This window comes from Mustela nivalis, assembly GCF_964662115.1.
Source record: "Mustela nivalis genome assembly, chromosome: 1".
Taxonomy (NCBI): domain Eukaryota; kingdom Metazoa; phylum Chordata; class Mammalia; order Carnivora; family Mustelidae; genus Mustela; species Mustela nivalis.
The window spans coordinates 79,249,915-79,273,173 of NC_139020.1; the positions used below are offsets into that span (position 1 = coordinate 79,249,915).

The 23,259-nt window shown below is 41.1% G+C and overlaps 1 protein-coding gene across 5 annotated transcripts in view; it reads right to left on the reverse strand.

Moving 5' to 3' along the window:
• The window catches only part of MME (membrane metalloendopeptidase), a 96,962-nt gene extending 75,871 nt beyond the window's left edge, over positions 1–21,091 (reverse strand). Inside the window, exons 1-3 of one of the 5 annotated variants that reach the window (XM_082685337.1) lie at positions 20,661–21,091; positions 15,931–16,097; positions 15,164–15,199 (exon numbers count right to left, since the gene is read on the reverse strand). In XM_082685337.1, coding sequence (XP_082541463.1) covers positions 15,164–15,199; positions 15,931–16,087 — 193 coding nt within the window. In that variant the 5' untranslated portion in view covers positions 16,088–16,097; positions 20,661–21,091. Of the gene's footprint in view, positions 1–15,163; positions 15,200–15,930; positions 16,098–16,431; positions 16,498–20,131; positions 20,280–20,335; positions 20,356–20,381; positions 20,502–20,660 lie in introns of those variants that run through there. The other 4 variants (XM_082685339.1, XM_082685341.1, XM_082685338.1 and 1 more) reach the window with 4 other exon arrangements.
• Positions 21,092–23,259: the final 2,168 nt, after the last annotated feature.

Sequence of the window (23,259 nt, forward strand, 5' to 3'; positions counted from 1 at the left end):
ATCCAGATGCTGGCTGGCATCCTCTGTGTTTCATACATCACAACATCATTTGTATGACACATGGTGAGGTGAGAGAGGGAGCCTCAGATCATCAACGAGGCAAAATAACTCAAAGTATATTTCACAGAATATAAAAGCAATAATAATTGTAGGTACGCTCCCCACCCAAAGCAAGGAATCTAATCCCAATACTTTGCATGATGAGTAGATAATGGACGTTCCAAAAGAATCCTTCCTTCTCAGTTAAGTAAGTCTTCTCATAGTAAATTATCCATCTGTTATTTAAAAGCTTTGAAAAGCACACATGTACTCTATCAGCATCTTAAAACATTTTGATATGGCTTTTTTTTTCTGTTACTAAGCTGGAAGTAAAAATGACTTTTATTGTTCATTTAAAGTCAGATAGGCAATATCTGAAAAAATTTTTTAACTTTTCACACATAAATTGTGTGATTTTCTTATATTAAATAAAATAAGATAAAAACCTGATTCCATCAAGGTTTTAAAATTAATAGGTATGGTAGTTGATGGCTGAGGGAAAAGGAGGATCCTTGGCTTTCTGCGCTGACATCCAAAATTAGTGAGCTGTTCCTCCCTCGGTAAATGAAGAAACATTTTCTTCCATGTAAAGTGTTAGTCATGTACATAACGTGGGCTCAGGTAGAGAAGTCTGGGCCAGTCCACTGAGACTGAGTCTTATTTTAGGTAGATTACAAGGGTCAGCAACAGAGGGAATTCCCAGCAAAGTGCAACGGAGGGATGGAAACCACAGCCAGTTGTGACAAAGGAGCCATAACCAGCAGTGTGATCCAAGAAAGTCCGCGAAGTTCTGGCAAAAGGTAATGAGGTTAAGAGCTAAGCTATGTTTCAGTCCCAGAAGACAGGGAAGGAAAAGCAGAAACTGGGGAATGACCAGAAGTGAGGTCCCAAGGGACAAGGTTAAGAACCCATGTAACTGGAGCTGGGGTCAGAGGCAGCTCAGGAGGCATGAGACAGAGCAAATTTGGAGTCAGAGCCACTGACTGTAACCTTAGTGAGTGCTTGGGCCTGAAATGGGTCTGACCCTGCCACACGGGCCCTGCGTGGAACACAACCAGTTGGTAAATCTTGCAAATGTTCTCACTTCTTTTCTTGGTTTTAATTTTACTACCACAGCTAAAATAGATCGGGTCAAGTTTCATAGTGTCCATTTCTACTATCTTATAGTCCCTTTTAAAAGATTCATATTTGCATGGATAGGAGTTTATGGGGGCTTTCAAGGTGTCACATGTGCCAATTCTTCTCAACATATTGTTATATCCTTGCTACAGAATAATATAGATAGTGCTCTGAGAAATTTTCTGTTCAGTTAATGACTTTTTATATATGACTTCCTTTACTTGATCCACTCAAATATAATTAAATATTATTTCTCTGAACAAATACAACTATTAATATTTTGCTCCTTGGCTTCCAAGTTAGTGAGACCATTAATTGCTATATACATATGTTTAGGCATAATGAATTCATCTGGCTTCAGACTAGCAGAGGTATCAAAACAACCTAATTTCAGTCCGGTAATTTCATTATACCAGAAAATTAAGTCCATGGATTTAACAAAAGCTTTCTTTTCAGGAAGTATTTTTAAGTAACTACTGGATCCTCAAGCACATCTTATTATAAGTCTATAACGATTCGGGAGTTCTTTAAATAAGAATTTCTTTGAAGTTCAGGAAAGCCTTGATTAACCCAAGAAACTATTTAAAGATACGGCTTGGGCCATATCCATCATTTTATAGTTGACTTGCTTGTTTCTGCTTTAAAAATCAAGCACAAAGAAACGGATGCAGGGCTGGCCATTGGGCTGGCTTATTGATTTCAATTTGACTGAACAATGATCTACTCTGTCCTGTGGACTAAACCTCCTCCCCATTTTTTTTAGCTTCACAGCTAAGGTCCTACTACTGTTAGACTCCTCTGGACTAAAGTAGGGTCTTCGTTTTTGTTTTTGTTTTATTCATTTATTTGTCAGAGAGAGAGAACGCGCGAGCGAGCGCACAAGCAGGGGGAGCAGCAAGAAGAGGGAGAAGCAGGCTTCCCGCTGAGCAGGGAGCCTGATGTGGGAATCCATCCCAGGACCCTGGGATCATGACCTGAGCCAAAGGCAGGTGCTTAACCAATTGAACCACCCAGGCACCCCAGGACTAAAGTTTTTTTAAAAAAGATATTTTTGGGGTGCCTGTTTGGCTCATTTGGTAGAAAATGTGACTCTTGAACTCAAGGTTGCAAGCTTGAGCCCCACACTGGGTGTAGAGATTACTTAAATATAAAATTTTAATAAGTAGATACAGGGTATCTAGGTGGTTTAGTCAGTTCAGCATCTGCATTTGGCTCAGGTCATGATCCTAGGATTCCAGGGTCCTGAGACTGAGTCCCATGTCAGACTCCTTGCTCAAAGGAGAACCCACTTTTCACTCTGCCACTCCCTCTGCTTGTGTTCTCCTTCAAATAAATAAGTAAGTTAAATCTTTAAAAATAAAGTAAAATAAACAAGATTTTTAAAAGATATTTTGATTTCTAAAATGTGACAAATCTGTTTTGGGTTGTTTTCTTTTTTTTTTTAATTTGGAAGGAAGACTGTGCCTGTGAGAAACGTTTAGACAAACACTTTGTCTTAAGAACTCACAGATTCACTTGGAGTGAAAAGATAAGTAAACATGAATTCATTAATAATTCTGTCAAGTGGAGCTCAACAGCATCAGGCCAGACAGGTAGCCTCCAGCATTTCCTCTCACTGGTTGCTACTAAGCCACTTGAATTACGTAATTACATATGACAACACGTGAGCCCAAAGCCCTAACCTGTGCGAACTAACTTCTAGATCACCTGGCCCGTCCTAAGACTCAAGAATCTTCCTCTTGTCAGCAAATATTTACCTCCATTCAAAAGGAAATCTCCTGAAAACTCATCTCTGTGAGGGGAAACGGGATTAAAGGAGCATTTTAAGTGTTTAAGTAATAAATAAGTATTAAATGAAGAATTTAAGTATTCAGCTCTAAGCCCACTCGCTGAGTACTGCCACCAACTCTCTGCTTTAACCCAAACCCCTCCTCCTGAAGCTCCCAGGCCCTCCAGCATTTCAAGACCCGGAATGGCACAACGAGCTTTCTCCTGTCACTCCACGAGTAGCATCCAAATCATCACTCTTCATGGGCTTTATTTAGGCTTCTGCCAGTTGGACCACTCCAGCCTCAGCTACCGTATTTCTTTAACTTTCTAAACATTAGAAAGACGGACACCTCACTGAGTCTCTCCCTCCATGAAAGTTCGGCCATCTTCCCAGGTAACATCAGGCCTATGGAGACCACCTCCATTCCTCCTCAGCTAGAGAACTTCTTAAAGTTCTGAACTGCCATGACCTTCCCCTCCACTCCACATCAGTACATGCATTTTTTATGGTCCCATTCTGATGCTGCCATCACCCAGAATAGTTCTGCCTTCGAGATCTTCAACTTGAGTAACCTATGCTCTGACCTTCTGATCTGCAGAACTGTTTCCCTTTCTTTATTCCCTCTACACCTGCCCTTGAACTTCACTGAGAACTCACATCCCACTCTATTTTCCCTTTGCCTTCATCTTCCATCCAGCCCACATCCTGTAGTGCCATCATTTAAACCATCATCTCATCAAAGTATTCGATTCCCCTGCCCTCTGCAGGGAAGCCTACCCAGAATCCATCCAGCTGCCCTCCTTATCCTTCCAACTCTAGGCTGAGATATTTAATAATGTATTTTATATATTGATAGATTGTCTCCTTTTTTACTGTGAGCGTCTTGTGAGCAGGGACTTTGTGTTATTCACTTCCACATCCTCAGCAACTAGAGCAGTGCCCAATAAATATCTGTTGGAGATATTATCAGTGAAAATCCCATAACTGCCTGGTTTCATGCCATTTCAAATAATGGCCTTCAGTTTCAATAGGGTTATCAGTCTTGTGCACAGCCTTCCTACATACTTGGCCCTGGTTAGCCTTCCCTTCCCCTCTACACACTGCCCCTTTCCAGCTTTCAATACTCCCACTTTCTCCGCCAGCTTTTGCTTCTTACTTCGCAGCGGAAAGTGAAGTAACGGGATGGTGGGTGACATGCCTTTCTAACCTTCCCAGCTTTCATATGCATTTGCATTCAGACCACCATTGCCTCTTTCCCCCTGGCAAGAGAGGAAGAGGGGGCCCTCCTCTGTCTAAGAGGAGTCCTGACATCTTTCCCCTGGATATGTCCTCCCTTATGTTCCCAGGAACAAGACATACCAAGTTTCCCACCTTCTGCCTGAAATTTCAACTTTTTCCTCTCTGCTTTCATTTCTCATCTTATCAACCTTGCAGCTGCACTTAACTCCAGCAATCTGATTTTTAACATGCTCTCTTCCTTTTGCCTTGGTGATTTTACGCTTCACTGTTTTTCCTCCTACCACCCTGACTTCTCCCCCTCCATTTTGACTCCTCCCCCTCTATCCTTTTTGGAAATCTTCATTCCCTTACCGGCAAATCTCAACCACATCATGCATATGCTGATGGTTCCTGAATCCTCATATCCAATCCTAACTTTGCCATGGAAGGCTAGTATCTCAAGTCTACACTGGCTCAAAAGAGACTTTTTACTGCATGTTAAAATCTGTCCATTTTCTCCACCCTGTTACCATTCAAACCCAGGCAACGATTAGCTCTCATCCCAAAAAGTGGGCAATGGAATAATTTCCTGCTCACAGACATTCCTGACTTATAGTCAGTGATCCTTCCCAACATGATCAAGCATGCTTCATTTAAAACCCTTCCTTCTGTAACTTCTCAGAGCTATTAGTAGACGGTCCAAACACTTTAACATGCACTACGAGATCTTACACCTGCTCATCTCCGTGCCAACACCCAACACTCCCCCTTCCCATCCCCACGTTCACATCCCTATACACACCCTCTATGACACAGCCCTACAGCTATTCCTTCGGTTCCTCCATCTTGCCAGTCTCCCCCTCACACTTGGGACATGGAAATGATATTCCCTCATATGGGTAAGTCTTCGCCTCCACTTTTCGCAGGTATGAGCTAGCCAGCAGGCAAGCTTGAGAATGCTACACCTCCACTTAAAATCCTCCAGATTATCCCTGTAAGATATTTCTCTGTTTTCTGTAGACTTTAGGAGGAATCACAACCCATGTGGTACATGATCAGGCTCCCATTTACTTTTCTAGTACCATGACTTGCTAGCCTAGTGCATCCTTCCAGCCATCATGAACCACATTCAGGACCTAAACTCACCAAGCCTTCTTCCCTGGTGTGCTGCATCTAGCCTGTGTTCGTGCTCCATGGGTCTGCCAATCTCTGACTATCCTTCAGCCCTTAGTGGGTGCCATTTCCTCTTGAGAACGCTTTCCTGGCCCATTACAATCACTGTAGCTGTCCACTCCCATGACTAATCTGTTTTAGGTGCTCCCCTCTCTGCTTGCCTCTGCCATAGAGCTTATCCAAACCATTGGGTCATTTTGTTTCTTGGTCTGTCATACTGAGTGGATGACCACTTTTCTAAGGACAAGGTGTATCTGAGTTCACGTTCCTGGGTGTCTAGAAAAGGGTGCAACATTTAGAAGGTGCTCGCTTAATGTTTTGGGGAAAAAAAATCAACAAACGAATGGACAGATGAATGAGTAAATGAATGAGCAGATGAGGAAAGATGTGGTTCTGATGTCTCTGTGAAAACATTCCCACCCACATCATTCCCAGGACACTTGGAAGGATGTGCTGGTTCAACTTCAACATTACTAGTGAATAGGCCCAGTGCCTCAGCCACTCTAATTTAATTTTCACAGGGTGGCACAGATTGAAATGCACCTGTTAAAGGAATTCGTTGGTTAATATACCCCTCCTTTTAAAAACACGAACATTTGTGTAATTCTTATGTACCTTAATATCAACTGATTTAAAATGTTAAAGTGCTTTTCTTCCTGACACCTAACAGAGACCACTCCATTGAAGGAACAGGAACTTGGCCTGGGTATTATTTTTAAAAATTTTCCCAAATTATCCTAATAAGCACCCCGAGTTGAGAATTTGTATTTTTCAGCATGCCTCAGACTTTATTGCACACACTCTTCTGCTGGTTGCTGATGGTTCCTGAATCCTCATATCCAACCCTAACTTTGCCACATATATTAAAATTGAAGCTGCAGACTCAGTAGGTCTGAGGTGGGGACTGAGAATGTGCCCTTTTGCAAGTTTCCCGGCTGATGATGATGCTGATGGTCTACGGACCAGACTTTGAAGAGCAAGGATCTGGTTATTCTCCTACTGCAGCATGTCTCTGGCTTATTTACTTTTAGGGGGGGTTGATCCATGGCAAGGGAAGGGCTAATGGTGAGAGTGTGCCAAGGCAAGCATAGAGTAACTATGTATTCAAATCAGTGTACCTGCAGGTAGGTCCTGCTTTATAGGAAACTTGGATCTAAGCTCCCATTTTTCTGACGGTGCTCGTTTTAACTTCTTTACAGGCTGACCTGTCAACCACTGAGCTAAGATAGAGCACAGAAATCAAGGAAAGTGTTAATAAGGGATGACAAATTTTACCTGAGGATATCTAGAGTGTACTACTCTTTTCTTTGTCTCCCTCTCCTTCCCTCTCTCTTGACCACACTTTCATCTTTAAAAATACATTGACTGTAGGGGCACCTGGGTGGCTCAGTGGGTTAAGTCTCTGCCTTCGGCTCAGGTCATGATCTCAGGGTCCTGGGATCAAGCCCCATGTAGGGCTCTCTGCTGAGTGGGGAGTCTGCTGCTCCCCCCCACCCCACCTGCCTCCCTGCTTACTTGTGATCTCTGACAAATAAATAAAATCTTAAAAAAAAATACTGACTGCTTTTTGACTCTCAATAAGTAGCTTTAAACAGTGTATCTGTAACTTGCATGAAAAAAAGCACATTAAATGGAATATATCTGTGCCTTATACCTAAGGGGCACCTCCCCAAAGGATGTGTAATGTGAAATGGGCTGTCATTAGTCTTTGCTGTTTCTCTGTGAAATGAGACACTATAATTCCAATTTTGTAGATAAGGAAAATAAAACTCAGAAAGCTAAACTTACTTAATTAAGATCACATGCTAACAACACAGGATGTGGCCAAAACTTGCATCCTAGTTCCCCCACGCTACGTTGGCTTTAATGGAAAAAGAGATTGTGCCTTAATTATTCATAACACTTGCATCTCTTTGAAATACAGCTTACTATTTAACAGCCTTTCTTCTATACATATCTATGGCTGGAATTTGTCTATTTTCTATTCATCTAATTATTAACATATTGAAAGGAATACAAAGTGGCCTTAGAAGGCCACATAAATTAATTCCTATACAACAGATGACAAAGAAAAAGGAGGATAAGAATAATGCTAATGTATCAGATGGCATACAAAGAAGTCCTATAATTACAGGGTAAAAAAAAATTTTGACTTTTAGTAGCAGTCTAGGGGAAAATGGAAACATTTTGGAGAACCCTGTATGTGAAACCAACACATTTTAAAGCAGGACTATCCAGGGTAACTGCTCCACGGCTGACCCCGTATTCTGACCTTGATTCAGAAATGGCTGGTCCACCAAGCCCTCTGATCCCACCTGCATCCCTGACTCCCTCTGAAAGCAAAACCCCGGCTCATGCAAACAACGCTTCCAAAGTCCGATGCTGAAGTAATTTTAATTTCCTACTTGATTTTCTGTTTCCCAAGACTTTCATCAACATTACGCTCATAAAATCCAAGAATAGATACTCGCTCAAACAGAGATGCTTGAGTGAGGTTATTTGGAAAAATTTGGTAGCCCCTGAAAATGACCCATAACCATTCTGAATTGCAGAAATGGGACTAAATATTTAATAGCAATCAGGAGATCAAAATAAAATTACCTATAGACGGACACTGACAAATAAAATCTTTAAAAAAAATACTGACTGCTTTTTGACTCTCAATAAGTAGCTTTAAACAGTGTATCTGTAACTTGCATGAAAAAAAAGCACATTAAATTTTTTTTTTTAAGATTTTATTTATTTATTTGACAGAGAGATGACAAGTAGGCAGAGCAGCAGGCAGAGAGAGAGAGAGAGAGAGAGAAGAAAGCAGGCTCTCTGGTCAGCAGGGAGCCTGATGTGGGGCTCAATCCCAGGACCCTGAGATCATGACCTGAGCTGAAGGCAGAGGCTTTAACCCACTGAGCCACCCAGGCACCCTTGGTTTTGTTTCTTAATGATCATATTAAGTTACAACTTACATACCATAAAATTTGACCAAGACTTTTTAATAAATTTATACAGTTGAACAAAACCATCACCACAATCCAACTTTAGAACACTTCCACCTCCCAAAAGACTCCCTTGACCCATTTGCAGCAATCCCTGCCCCACTCCCAGCCCCAAGCAATAACTATCCTTGCCTTGTGCCTTTTGTAATTTTGCCTTCTCTGGAAATTTCATATAAAAGGAAGTGTATAATATGCCAGCTTCTGTGTCTGACTTATTTCACTTAATATAATGACTGAGGTTCACACGTACTGTTGTATGCGTCAACTTTTTATTGTTGTGTGGTATTCCCATTTATGGCTGTACCATATTTTGTTTATTCACCTGTTGATAGACATTTGGGTCGTTTCCAGTTTGCGCTATTATGAATAACACCATAATGAACAATCACATAAAAGTTCTTGTGAGGACATGTGTTTTCATTTCTCTTAGGTAAACACCTAGGTGTGGAACTGCTAGGTCGTATACAAAGAGTGTGTTTAAGTTTTTATGAAAATCACCAAATGTTTTCCAAAATGATTTTTACATATTCAGTTGTGATGTCCTGAGGTATTTTCCACTCACACCAACATATATGATGGCTCCAGTCTCTCTCTACATCCTCACTAACACTTCATACTGATTTGTTTGTTTGTTTTTATTAAGCCTTTCTAGTGGGTATGAGGTGAAGTTGCATTGAATTGAAAGACTATATTCCAGTTTTCAGTCAGTCAGAAATAGGCTCAAGAGCAGCCTCCTCCACTCTACCACTACACTGTATCTCCTCTCCTAAATGATCAGAGGAAATGAAGTCTTTCAGGATTCAAAGGTTTGGGAATTTTCCCCTCATGATTTTTTAATTCTCTATTTTTAAATTTCCCTTCAATAATCTATGAATATTACCAATTTGATCTTCCTATTATATCAAAGGGTTACTGGAAAGCACCTTGCTTTAGCCTATGGATTTGGTGATGAACAGAACAAAGGAAGACCCTCGAGCCACAAGGGGTTTTCCCACACCTCTCACTCTACAATGTTAAGTGTATAGCTAGGGTCCTCATCCCAGCCTAAGCTACAGTTTACAGACACTTTCCTTCCCATATAGGTAATTTTCATAGCTGTAAAACAAACCTTAGGATTCCAAATAAGCTTACCAGGCATTGCTAATTTTCTTCCCCTTTAGCCATTTCATTCAACTTACCTATGTTTTCCATGCCTTGGCCATGCATTAAGGGGGGAAAAATGGCAGTGCACTCCTGCTTAAATTCTACCCAGCAGGTAAGAAAAATATGTTACATATGTTTGTATTTATCACATAATTGATTCCCTTCTTGGAAAGGATTTGATTGACAGATGCTAATTATAACCAGAGAATTTTTAAAGAGAGTATTGCTACACAATTGTCAGGAGAATGGTGTCAGGAAAGCTGCCCAAAGCAAACTGTCACATGCCACATTTAAATTAACAAGGCAGCTTCCGCTGGCTTTCCAATAAGATACCTGCTGTGGAAACCTGCTGTGTTCTTACTGCCCAGAGGATTTTTTTCCACCTTAATTACATAATGAAATAGCCTCATCTCCTACTCTGAAAGGCTGCCACGCACCAGGTAGCCCTCCAGAGTCCGTCTGATGTCTTTCCTGGACTGATCTAGTTGTGCTATGTTCCTTCATGGAGACTTCCGGGCTGTTAACAGGCAAGAAAGGAGAGAGACCATGGCCAATGGCGAGCCAGGGATTCCCTGTTGCTTCCAGGAAAAAGTCAGCTGATGCCAAGATACCTCACCTAGGGCATTACCAGAATCTGATCCTTGCAAAAATGATCAGGAATTTGAAGGTTCATATTCAGAATATGAACCCATCATCTCACCATGCTGAATCTATCTTTCAAGTGAACAGAATGCCTCTTTTCTTTCTATTAATAATTAAACACTCATCAAAAGTTTGCTTGGTAGGAAAAAAAAAAAAAAATTTGCCTGGTGAGTAGAGAATTAAAGAGAAAAGGAAATGAACAATTCTGAGAGGTTTCATCCAGGTCTCCATGCTCTGTGAACCAATCTCTCGGGTCTACCATAATTATGCAGTATACAACCTACACAACTGTACGGACAGTCTTTTTCTGTCTCTTGTGCATCATATTGCTCATGTATCTTAACTTAGCTTCTCTATCCCCTGAAGAGTCTAAGACAACACTGTTAATATTTGCTTCTTTAGACCCCTCAATTCCAGGTTGTATTTGCTGTGCTAAAAATCACTGATGAAGATGTTCAATGTTCTCAGTAAAATAGTTGGTTTCTGGATTGAAGAGAGATTTATTTATTCTCCTCCTTCTCAGTGTGGATTTAATTATTTCAATGCTCAGAGAGTCTTCTTATGCCTCTGAGCATTAGGTTCTAGCAGGAGAGGAGGCAATCTGCTTTCATATGTACAGACATAGGGTATTAAATGTTGGAGAGACTCCTAGTCTCCTTTGAGACAACATGGAGAATTGGTCATGAGTATGAGTTCTGGAACCAGGTGCCTGGGTTAGAATCCTAGCCCAGGTTCAATCATCTGCAAAAATAAGATGTAATGGTACCTATCTACCAGAGTCATTATGAGAATCAAGGGTGTTAATATGTAAAAACCGCTTACAGTAGTGCTAGACACATAAATAATCAGTGGTAGTTATTATTATTTTATTGTATTATATTCTAGTATTATTCATCTGTATTCTATTATTATATTCCTCTACAAATCCATGTCACATAACATTCCTTCCCTACATCTCTATAATACATTCCTCAATTTATTTTTCTTTTATTTTTTAAAGATTTTATTAATTTATTTGGCAGAGAGAGAAATCACAAGTAGGCAGAGAGGCAGGCAGAGGGAGAGGGGGAAGCAGGCTCCCTGCTTAGCAGAGAGCCTGATGCAGGGGTTGATCCCAGGACCCTGAGATCATGACCTGAGCCAAAGGCAGAGGTTTAACCCATTGAGCCACCCAGGCGCCTCAACATTCCTCAATTTAGTAATGAAGAGGCAGCTTGGTGGGAAACATCCATGTGTGTAGGTGGGCGCAAGTCTGAATTCTTCAGAGATAGCCTTCGAGTAAGTAGCTACGGAGGATGTCTTGGTTCCCTCTGACCGCTATAACAAATTACCACAAACCTAATGGCTTAAAACAGCACAAATTTACTATCCTGCAGTTCTAAAAAGGGGTATCAATGCAGCATTCCTTCTGGATGCCGTAAGAGAGAATCATTCCTTTCCCTTTCCAGCTTCTCAAGGTAGCACACATCCTTTGGCTTATGGCTGCTTCACTCTAACCTCTGCTTCCTGCACTTCTGGGCTTCTATCTCCTTCTTTGTTTCTAATGCTCCTCCTGCTCCCTTCCCCTTAAAAGAATGCTTGTGATTACACAAGGCCACCCAAATAATTCAGGTTAATCTCCCTACTTTGAGATCCTGAATCCAATCTGCAAAGTCCCTTTTTTCCAAATAAGGTAACATATTCACAGGATCTGGGGACAGGAAGTGGCTATCTTTAGGGAGGCATTACTCCACCTACCACAAAGGGAAAAGCACTGGATATCTCTGGAGATCGTCAAGCCAATGGAACCTACTCGGAGGTGACTCTACCATCCCAAGGGGACCATGGCAATGTCTGGAGACAATTTTTGGCTGTCTCAAATTTTTGGCTGAGAGGGCAATGGTACGAGACATCTAGTGAATAAAAGGCCAGGGGTGCTGCTAAACATCCTATAATGTATGGGACAGCCCCCTCCCCCCAAAAGAATTATCCAGGCCAAAATGTCAACAGTGATGAAGCTGAGAAGCCTTGATTTAAAGCATGTGATTCCTTGAAATCTTCTGAGTCAGTAAGGCTTCAGCACAAAGGAAGCCAGTTTCAGGACTTAGAATCACATGGAGAAGTTTGAGAGATCACAAGTAAACTCATAACTCCATGTTTTTGACCATCTTAGATGGTAAATAAGAGATGAATAATATTACTCATGCTTTAATAGTAGGGTTTTGAACACTGCCTTAACTTGTTATTTGTTAAGTAGTGTTTGTTTTATTTTGGGTTTGGTGTAATCTTTCATACTGATACATTTCATACACACACAAATTATCTTTAGGTATGTGTTATAAACATCATTTGAGTCTATTATAGATATTTAAATTTACAGATGCTCAGATTTAACATACCTAATACCAAATACACTTCAAGATATCCATGGCCTGCAAAATTTCATTTTTGCCTTAGTATGACTTGATTTCTATGTATTGACTTCAAAGGATCGAAGAGTTTGGTTTTTTTGTTTTGTTTTCCCCCTGGCTTGTCATTTATTTATTAATTTTTTTTAAGTCAACTCTATGCCCACTGTGGAGTTCAAACAACCCTGAGATCAAGAGTCGCACGCCCTACTAACTGAGCCAGCCAGGCACCCCCTGGTTGTAATTGAAAAGTGTCCAGTGATCCTTCTGAGTGACCCAGAGAGCAACAGGCACAGCCACTGTCTACTTGTGAGCTGTTGTGGTGATGTCCCATCAGGTTATTCCTATTCAGTTTATAGAGCTGGTTAGCCTGTGACGAATCTTATAAGCAAAGTATCAGCTGTCTTCCAAGAGCTTTATTGGCTTCATAAAGTCAACCTTAGCTCCTTTAAAGATGTCTGGTCATATCTGAGTCTATGCATGTTTCTCTCAAATGCGACATTTCAGTCAAAGCCTGGGCCTCATAACCAATGTTTCCAATTAGGGCCGCATCAGCTCTTTGAGGGCAGTGGGGGCTCTGGGAGCCTGTGCAGCACACTCATCACTTGCCCTGACACCCTCATCCATCCGGAGAACGATTTAAGCTAGAACCAACTTTCACTGAAAGTGAGCACTTTGCCTAGAAATACCTACTTTTCCACTTCTCTAGAATTCCATGCTTGTGTTTGAATTCCCCCAGTCTTTTAAAGTCATCTAGAACTGTCAAGAGGAGACTTTATACTCTTTTCAACATCTTTTTCCTCCCATCTTTCTCTTCCCTTCCATCCACTGGACTCTGCCCATTGCCTTTTTTTAATACTCTCTTCTGCCCAAGAATTCCTGTAGAATTTTGTTAATTTGCAGCAACTTCTAAAAATAGCAGTTGTATCTTCTATGGCGGAAAAGGTTTACTAACTAGCAGGGGACTGTGGGCGTGTGAGCAGGCACGAGTGTGAATACTGTATCCACGAGTGTGTGTTTCATCTTCATTTCATCTCTCAGGAAGAATAGTAACTATAAACCTGGAAGTATTCTAACAGTTTGTAAACAGAGCTGAATAAAAACAGAGTTATTCAGCAACTGACGCTATGTCTACTGTATACGTTTCTCTGCCAAGGAACAGTTTTGGAACTGTTTTACATCTGGAATGATTTCTAACCTCCCATTAAAGGATACATGTCAAATATGTCTTAATGAATGGAGGTTTGCTAAACACTATTTTAAAAAGCTGAAGGCCCACCTCTAAGGAGTAAGTCACATCTAAGAGTCCAGATTCCAGGTATCACATTGCTAATTGTGGTAGGTACCCCAAGGGGAATCTGCCCAGATCTCTATGCCTCCCTAATGTAAGGACTCCATTTCTTCAAAAACAAAATAAAAAAGAAAGAGAAAATGGAGTAAGAAAGAGAGAAAGTGTGAGAGAATCTATAGCTTAAGAAACTTAAAAGACATGTCAAGTGTATTAAGGACAGAGAAACTTGGAGACAGTCAGAGGTTCACAGGAGACAGAGGGTGACAGGTAAGCAGGAGGTTCTCGAAACAGGAAGGTAATGAGCTTATAGTAAAAGCAGCTGGTAAAGAGAAAAGTGGGGCAGGGTTTGGAGGAGGAGCAAAAGGTAAGATTGACAAGTTAAGCACACACCAACTCTGGAACAGTGACCCTGGACATCTCCCAGCCAGGGTATCTGTGCAGCCATTTCCTGGGGAATAAATAAACTTCTTTGGTTTCTGGGAAAGCCTTTGGATAGGCAAGTCCCTATTAGTATGTTGAGCAGCCAGTGGTAATGTCCCAATCAGGCCTCCCTCCAGTCATGCAACCACATCTTAGGTGTCCTGCCAGCACACATGAGTTCCAGAACGACTACAGCAATGAAAATCTCAAAAAACAATACAGAAAAGCAAAGGGCAAATATTCAGAACATAAGACTATCACCTAAAATCCTGAGACAGTTTCTCATCATTATTTTGCAAAGGACAATGAAGATCAAAAACCCAGATAAAACCATCTAACAGCAAATGGTTCAAAATCATTTGGGACAGGTTATTTCTCGGAGGAAATGTAAACATTAGAAAGGAGGTTTAGACTCTCCTGCCAAAGGAGACAAGAGGTAAATGCTGTGTTCATATCCCAGGGTGTGGTGCTCAGTTGCGACCTTTCTTCTCCTTGTCAACATGTTTTTCTTTTATGCACCACAGTCTAACCGATATGCTATCTCAGAACTCCACATGCTTTCTCTGTTCCCTTCTCTGACTTTACAGACTACATTTCACTCCCTTCTTGGTTCTCACCTGCTCACGACCTGCATCGAGAAATCAACATTAATGATACGACCACGCTCACCAGTTCAATGGGTTGATTTTCTTTCTCCAACCATGGGGCAAGCTCCATTAAGCTAGAGATACAGTTCTCTATCATCCTACCAAACACTCCAGGTATGAAAAAAGTAAGTTCTTTTTTGGAATAAACTAGCTAATTAATCTACTACTTATATTTAGATTCTCCTTGACTATAAATAAATGAGGTATAAGGAATAAAAGTATAAACAAAGAAAATGTAGGGATGCTTGCCTATTAGCATTTGATTTTTAAATGCCATCCATTATCTGCAAAACTTTTAAATTTAAAAGCCATCTTCTTACCTGATTTTATGCAGTCTGATGACTTACAAATACCATCTAGAAAAAGAAGGAAATATGCATAAATATTTCCAATATGGTTTTCTAATTTCTCACTACCTTTTGTTCTTTTAAAAACTGCCAACTAAATAATCAATTCCATCAAGTAAGAGCTAAGAAATCCGAGTATTTATATCATTGTCAATAGCTAGAAATAAATATACAGAAATAAAATTGGCAAATCCTAAATTTAAAATTTTGATAATGATGAAAACAGTGCATTAATTGTATCATCTCTACCCACTAAGACCTTAGGTCTATCAGATTGAAATAATCAGCCCTTTGATAATCTTTTTTTTCTTCCTATTAAGGAACCAATCTTTTCTAACCCTTATTGTGAAAAACTTCTAAGACTCAAATTAGAACTCTTAGATCCCTGTGAGCTCCTTTACATTTTCAATGACACAACAAATTGCACTAATTGAAGTTGGCCATAAAATTGTGCACACCTTAATTAAATAAAATTATACATTAGAATCCTTCTAACATAAGCATGAGTACACTAAATATACTCGGCAATTAATAACTTAGCTCAAACATGACAGACATTGTACTTGAGTCCGAGTTCATTGTTTAGACATAGCGATGTGACATTTTATAAAGGAATCTTTAGACCACCATCCTTCAGCGTCCCTCTCTTTAACACATTCATTTGGCAGATGAAAAAAGCATCAGATGAAGACCCCACTCTTGTGTGCAGGTATGTGCACACAAGTGTGGTAGTAACTCACCATCATAGGTTGCATAGAGTGCGATCATCGTTGCAGCAATGACAGTAAGGAGCAGGACAAGGACCGAGAGACTGATCTCCAAGGAGGTCCATCGTTGTTTCTTTGGCCTTGGAGTACTGATATCCGTTATATCCATCTGACTTTCTGATCTGCCCATCACCTAAAATCTGTAAATAAAAAAAAAAGAAAAAGGTCTTTGAATACCACTAATAACAAATTAATAAATAGAGAAAAAGAAGAGGAAATGTATGTACAATTTTCCATAGGCTTGATGTGGCTAAATAAAAGTAAAGAGTTAATTCATTTTAAATAGAAATAAATTGTTGTTGAAAGTCAGAATTTTGATTCTGAAAACAAAGAGTACAGAGCCAATGAATCAGACATGACAGGTCATAATCAATCCATCTTTCTCTCTTTCTTTTTCTTTTTTTTTAAATATATATATATGTATCACTGATGATCCAAGCAAAATTAGACAAGAAGTCTCGGCTAAATACTCACATAGGACTCCTTTGGCAGTTCATAAGCAAATAACTGCTGCACCATCATAAAGCAACGTTTTAAACTCACCCTTCTGAACTTTGGACAACATCAAAGGTGAATTTTGTATCTTGCGCCAGTGGCTTCTTTATAAGCATGGAAATCAATGACTAATACTTTGAGGTTTTGACTAAGCAATAATTTGAAACATGAATACAGATAAAAACAAAAAAGGAACAAACACTTGTGAGAGTTCATTTTTAGTCTTAAAAACAACTTTTATTTTACAGTTCAAAATTATACCTACTGCTGATGTGGGTATCTATTAACTGGTTAGGCAACATTCTGAAAATGGTCACTTGTTAAGCCCAAAGTCAGTGGTTTACACTCAGGGATGAAAGATGTTACCCTTAATCAATGTTTCTTTACGCGATGGAAGAAGAAAAAAATATATATAATTTTTAAAAATTCTACTTATTTAATTAAGTATTATTTAATTTGTATTTAAATTAATTAATTTAATTGTATTTATTTAAGATACTTATTTAATTTGTATTTAAACTAATATGAATACTTCTACTAAGAGCTGACATTTATTGAGTACGTCCCATGTGTCAGTCACTAGTTCTTAGTGCTTTATACATACTAACTGATTTCATCTTCGTAAGGTGGCCACTAATATTCCAATTTTGTACTTAGGAAACTGAAGCACAGAAAATTCAGGTAATTTGTCCAACTACACAACTAGTAAATGTCCTTTACATACAACACATTTGGTCACTGCTTGAAATAGAAATATATCATCAAACAATAAAAGCTATTTTAGATCTTAGTGCCAGAAGTTTTGAGAGGGGGGGAAGGGAAATCAAAGGCATGTAAGCCGAAATACTAAATTTCATTATGTTCTCTTAGAGGCCTTGTGATTTTTTTACTGACCATCCACCAAAGCCCAGACTTCAATTTTTCTGCATGACTATAGAAAAGAGCATCATAAACTGACAGACTAGCTGTTTATAGTTTGATACAAATTAAGCATATAATTTAGTTCCTAGATGAAGTGACTGCTCAGAAATACCCCTAGAGTTAAAGAGCTTTGTTGAATACCCACAATCTCCTGTGAGTGTGTTTTGTGGAAACTGAGGCACAGGATAAAGTTGAAATGGAGTCTATATTTGAAGTGTGGCCTGGAAGATCTCGCTGATAACTAGGAATTCAATCTCTCCAGTGAGTTATTAATAAGTGAACAACAAATGGACTTTAGAGTTCTGGATACAAAGTCTTAAGCATGCTGTTCTCTTGATTACACGAGGCTATAACCAAGGACAGACTATCAAATAAAAATATTTTATTAGATCATGAAAACTGTGCCTGCTCAATAAAAGTGGAATGTAATGTACCTGAATGTTAAAATGTCTTACTTAATGGTTATGTAACTCATGTTGGCTTAGTCTCACAGCGCCTGGGGTTATGATATGGAATTGCATTGATCGTGGTCCTTGGAGTTTTAATAGGGATGGTGACTGGGGAAAGAAAAGATGGGACCAAATTTAGTACTTGGACACCATACAGAGAGATTCATAATAAAAAGAATAATTTTCCCAGTTTCCCCAGAAGAATTCAAGAGCAACCCAAAGAGCATCTGAATATTAATCACATTTCCCTTTCTGGAGCATGTATCTTCCTGTTCTAGTATTTCAGAGACAATCTATGGAAGAGTATTTCTCAAATAATACGATCCACTTCTCCGTTTGGTTCTTAGAAACAATAATCAGTTTCTCTAGGGCTACGAACAAGGGCAGCCACAGGGTTAAATTAAAGCTGCTCTTTGGCACCACCAGGCTTCCAACTAGCAAGAAAACTAGTAGGTAGGCATGTCTGTCTTTCTCCCTGCTGTGTGACTTTTTCTTCACATCTCCTCCTTACCATGGAGATTGGGGTAAGAGGCAGCTGGGCTCCCAATGGTTGTGCACCTAAGCCCACAGAAACTGTTATAGGGAAATAGAGGCAGTGACCAAAACTGCTAGTCCTTTTACTGGCATCAAAAAGGTATCATCTTTGAATCACCTGCAAACTCTCCATCTGCCCCCCTTGTAAACGCTCTGCGACGTGTTTTTTGCTCCTAAGTAACACTTCTGAACAGCACTGAGCAAAAACAGAAATGAGGCCAGTGTAACTGCCTAATTAACCTTGTCACTCATGTTCAGATATCTGTGGTGGATTCACTATTTTCTTGTAAGAAAACTGGGGTCAGAATCTCAAACACAGGATGGAAGATATCACCAACTCCCAGTCACAGAAGAGCCACCTTCTGCATTTTAGGGGAGGGAGGGTTGGGGGCAATTGCACAAAAGAATACAAAAAAAATTTATAAAGTTGACACAGTTCCATATAAAGTAGGATATGCCAAAAAATACCTAACACGTTTAAAACACTGCATCTCAATGTAGTGATATGGTCAGAAAAACTTAAACCCAAAAGTAGACACATCCCCAGGAAAGCATAGAGATCTAGGAGATCTAACCCAAAAAGAAATCTGTGAATTTCAGTTTAATAACATCCCCCAAAGAATAAATGATTATTTTGCTTAAGTAGAAACTGCATTTCAAAGCAATATAACACAGCAATTCCTTTATCAATTGAGAACAGGCATCACTTCATGACAGAGTCCAATCAAAGACCCTACAGGATAATAGTTTTGCTAAAGGGAAGCCTATAAACCAAAGTGATTTTCCTCTTCACAGCACTTTACCACGCTAGCATTTCTGCAAGCCCCTCAGGGTACACTACTGAAACAGTTTGTATGATGGAAACTGAGGCACAGGAAGCAGTAGAAACAGCTTCCATATTTAGGCTGTGGCTGCAGAAGCTGAGCAGGCTCAAGAGAAATCATTTCCTTTTTTTGCCAGGACATTAATTTGTAGGTGTTCCCAGGGCCCGGGGTACGGAGTTCCGGACACCAAGTACCAAGCACATCACTCCCATTTGCAGTGTAGCTATTCAAAAGAAGTCACAGCTTGGAGTTCAAGAAAGTCTCGGACAAATTTCTGTCTGCGCTGGAACCCAGAAAGAACGCAAGAGTGAAGACGCTGCAAGCTTTCCAAGCCGATCTGCCGATTAGCAGGTTCTAAACGCTGACACCGCAAGTCAGGTTAACTACTTTTCAGTTTAATAAAATTACCATTTGCATCACCTATAGGGGAGGAACAGGCTCGATCAAGTGGCTAAAGAGGAATGTTAGGCTGCAATTATCCTCGATTTCAAATACAAATAGCAAGAGACCGATCAGGTGAGGAAACTTTCATATACAAAAGAACTCCCCTCTGCTCCCGCCCACCAACCCTCGCGGACACAAGCACGCTATCAGCATAAATTATGTAAGGCAAGATGAAGAGGTAGGATAACGAGAGATCTTCAGGTTAGGAAAAGTAAAAATAGAAAAGTGAGTTACAAATGAGAAGAGAATCCCACAGAAACCAAAATGAAAACAAACCTTCCCTTAAAGGGGGGGGGGGGGGGGGGGAGAAAGAAAAAAGAAAAAGAATGGCAAATTCCTAGCCCCCAAATCCGTCCCCCTGCAATTCGGCAGCGCTGATCTCGACAAGCGAACACAACCCCCGGAGGCAGAGGCTGCAGGGAGCTACGGCAAGGAACCTGAGGAGTCGCCCCGACATCACTCGCAGAGCCCTCCTCCCAGGTCACCCTCTTTGCCCCTTTGCCTCACTCTTCAGGTCCTAGTTGCGGCTCCTTCCCAGGGCACGCCTCCCTCGCCCACGCCGCAGGGTCCCGGGCGCTCGGTGGCACCCGACCCGAGCCGCCGACCCTGCTCCGCGCGCCTCCCGGGCAGCCGCTCCCCTGGGTCGGCTGTGCCCGCCCCGTGCCCGTCCCGCCGGCTCCCACCACCCGCGCGCTCTCGCGCCCTTCGGACCCTTCTCCCCAGCTCCCAGGTGCTGGCTCGCTCTCCCGGGACTCACCAGTGGGATTCGGGAGAAGTTGGAGGCGGCTGAGCAGACACATCCCGACCAATGAGCGCGCGGGGCCGGGCGTGGGGAGCCCCGCCGAGCGCCGGTCGGTCCGTGCGTCCGCCCCAGCGCGCCCCGAGCGGCGCGGGCTCCGGACTGCGGGCGGCGGTGGCGGCGCCGGCGCCGAGCCAAGGCCGGACTCCAGGGAGGTTCCGGGCCCCGCGACGGCCGGGGCCCGGGGGAGCGAGGGGGAACCGGGCATCCCTCGGACCCGCGCCCGGAGAGACTCACCGTGGCCTCTCAGCAGATCCCGCGCCGGGAGTTGGGCGGCTGCTCCCGCCTGCGCTCGGTCCAGCTTCGCCACTTGCACATCTCCGCGCCCCGCGCGTCTCGGCGCTCTCACCCCCCCTCCGCCTCACCGCCGCAGGACGAGCGAGAGGAGCAGTTCTCTGGGTGACCTGAAGGTTTCCGCTAGGTCTCCCGAACCCTCTCACATCTTGTGTGGGGGGCGGGCGTGCGAGTGTGCGAGAAAGCGCCCCCCCCACACACACCTCACCCTTCCCAAAAGGGCTTTGCCAAATATTCTTGGAATTGCTCAGCTTCGGGGCTTTCAAGAAAACAATACATTGCCTCTACGAGATTGTGTAGTGCTGATGAAGGTTCTGTTGCTCTCCCTAGTCAACCTGAGACAAAAATGATTCGGTTTTCGCACGCAGTCTTCTTTCGCTCATCTTTCTCGCTCCTTCTCCTGCCTCTATCCAAGCTTCCTTCCTTTCTCATTTTTTAGGTTCTCTCCCTCTTTTTTGTTTTTTTTCTTTCTTCCCTTTCTTTCGTTACCCCCCCCCTCCCTTTACCTTATTCTTTCTCCTCTATTTGCTTTCTCTCCTTTTCCTTTCTTTCTTTCTTTCTTTCTTTCTTTCTTTCTTTCTTTGTCAGCCCAAAATGATGTCAAGAGCTATATTATGTACGGAAACCCCCCACTCCCACCTCCTGACTCTTGGGAATCCAGTGATGTGTATATCTGAAGGCTTGGGGATGGGGAGTGAGAGAGTCAGGAAAAATAGGCTACAGTGTGTCTGCTCTACCTACTAAAATTAGTTATGTGTCTGGACCCTTGTCATTTTAGTGGAGTCAAGCAGCACACCATTTTCATGTAAGACATGCAATTCCTTCTCAAGGAAGTTTTAAGAAAAAGAAAATACTTTTTGCACAGAGGCGATTCCTTTATAAAAGCTGCCTTTAGCAGTTTTAAGTGTCAAAGAGCTCAGAAGAACTAGACCTCCCCTATTGGTTTTGTTGTTGTTGTGCTTACATGATTTTTAGTTCAGTTATTCAATGCCAAACACATATGAGTAGCTTTAACAGTGATCCCTTTTCGAATCATGTCTAATTGCAAACACAGAGAAACACACACACACACACACACCTGGGAAGGTCCTACTGAAATACAAGTGACTTTTCATGAACTTGCAATTATCTGTTTTTAACATCAAGCGACTGTCAGATTTTACATTTTTTACATGGTAGAGCTGAAAGGCAGGGAAAAAAAGCGGTACTTGCTAATAGTAAATGGAATACAATGGAGAGACATTTTTTCAAAAAGTTAAAGCAATCATTAAATAATTGCATTAATATAGGTTAATCTAATATATAGGCTTCAAGAGTACTCTTGAAAGCGTATCTCTATGCTTTACTCTTTCTTGGTGCACTTGTTAGATGCCACTTAATCCACATGCAATCCTAAAATACAGATATAATTGACCTACAAATGAGCATAAGGAGCTTGGCTAAGTAAAAACCATCTAGAACTGTTTCAACTGGAAATGTGAACCCAGTTCATTTTTTTTTTTTTTTTAAGATTTTAGTTATTTATTTGACAGGCAGAGATCACAAGTAGACAGAGAGGCAGGGAGAGAGAGAGGGAGAAGCAGGCTCCCTGCTGAGCAGAGAGCCCGATGTGGGGCTCGATCCGAGGACCCTGAGATCATGACCTGAGCTGAAGGCAGAGGCTTAACCTACTGAGCCACCCAGACGCCCCTCTTTTTTTTTTTTTTTAAGATTTTATTTTTAACTAATCTCTATACCCAATGTGGGGCTTGAATTTACAAATCCCAAGATCAAGAGTCCCGTGCTCTACCCACTGAGCCAGCCACGTACCCCTAAACCTTGTTTATTTTGATTCAAATGCTGAGTTACTGGTATCCTCATTATACAGAAAGTCCTGAAGCATAGATAGGTGAGCTACTAAAATTCACTGTGTGAAAACCTAGATCTTCTAACACTCCAGTGCTTAATTTTTATTACTGTTCAGTATAATTACCAAAATGTTATTTCAACCTTACATAATCAACAGTGAACTAAAAGGAGTTCAAAAAAGTCCTCTCTTTTTTTTTTTTTTTTTTCCCCAGGTAGCCAGTCCTCAGTTCCTTCATAGGGATCCCCATGTATTAAAAATGTAATACATTTCTTCTGATTAACATAATAATGAATGTTGGGGGGGTGCCATGGCCAGAATAATCCCTAAATTTGCATATCAACAGGAAATGCAAGTCAAACTCATGCCCGATGTTAAGATGTCTATTTAAACTTTTCAGGCTACATTTTGTTTTCCAATTTGCACAAAAATTTTAAACAGGAAAAGTTCTTTTGTAAGGTAATAGAATATCCTTGTAGTTCATGAATATCTTATTACCAGTAGAAAATAAGGCAGTCTGATTTGTGTATAGTGCCTCTAAACTTATAGCTGAAAGTTGGAAATAAAGGTGATTCACTTAAATTCTTTTAAAAATTAAAGATTTGTTAATGAGAACTTTTCAGACTGTTCTGTTATAGCATATATCATATATATCATAGTTTTAGTCCTGTCTTGTGGCTCGAAGAAAAACCCTAT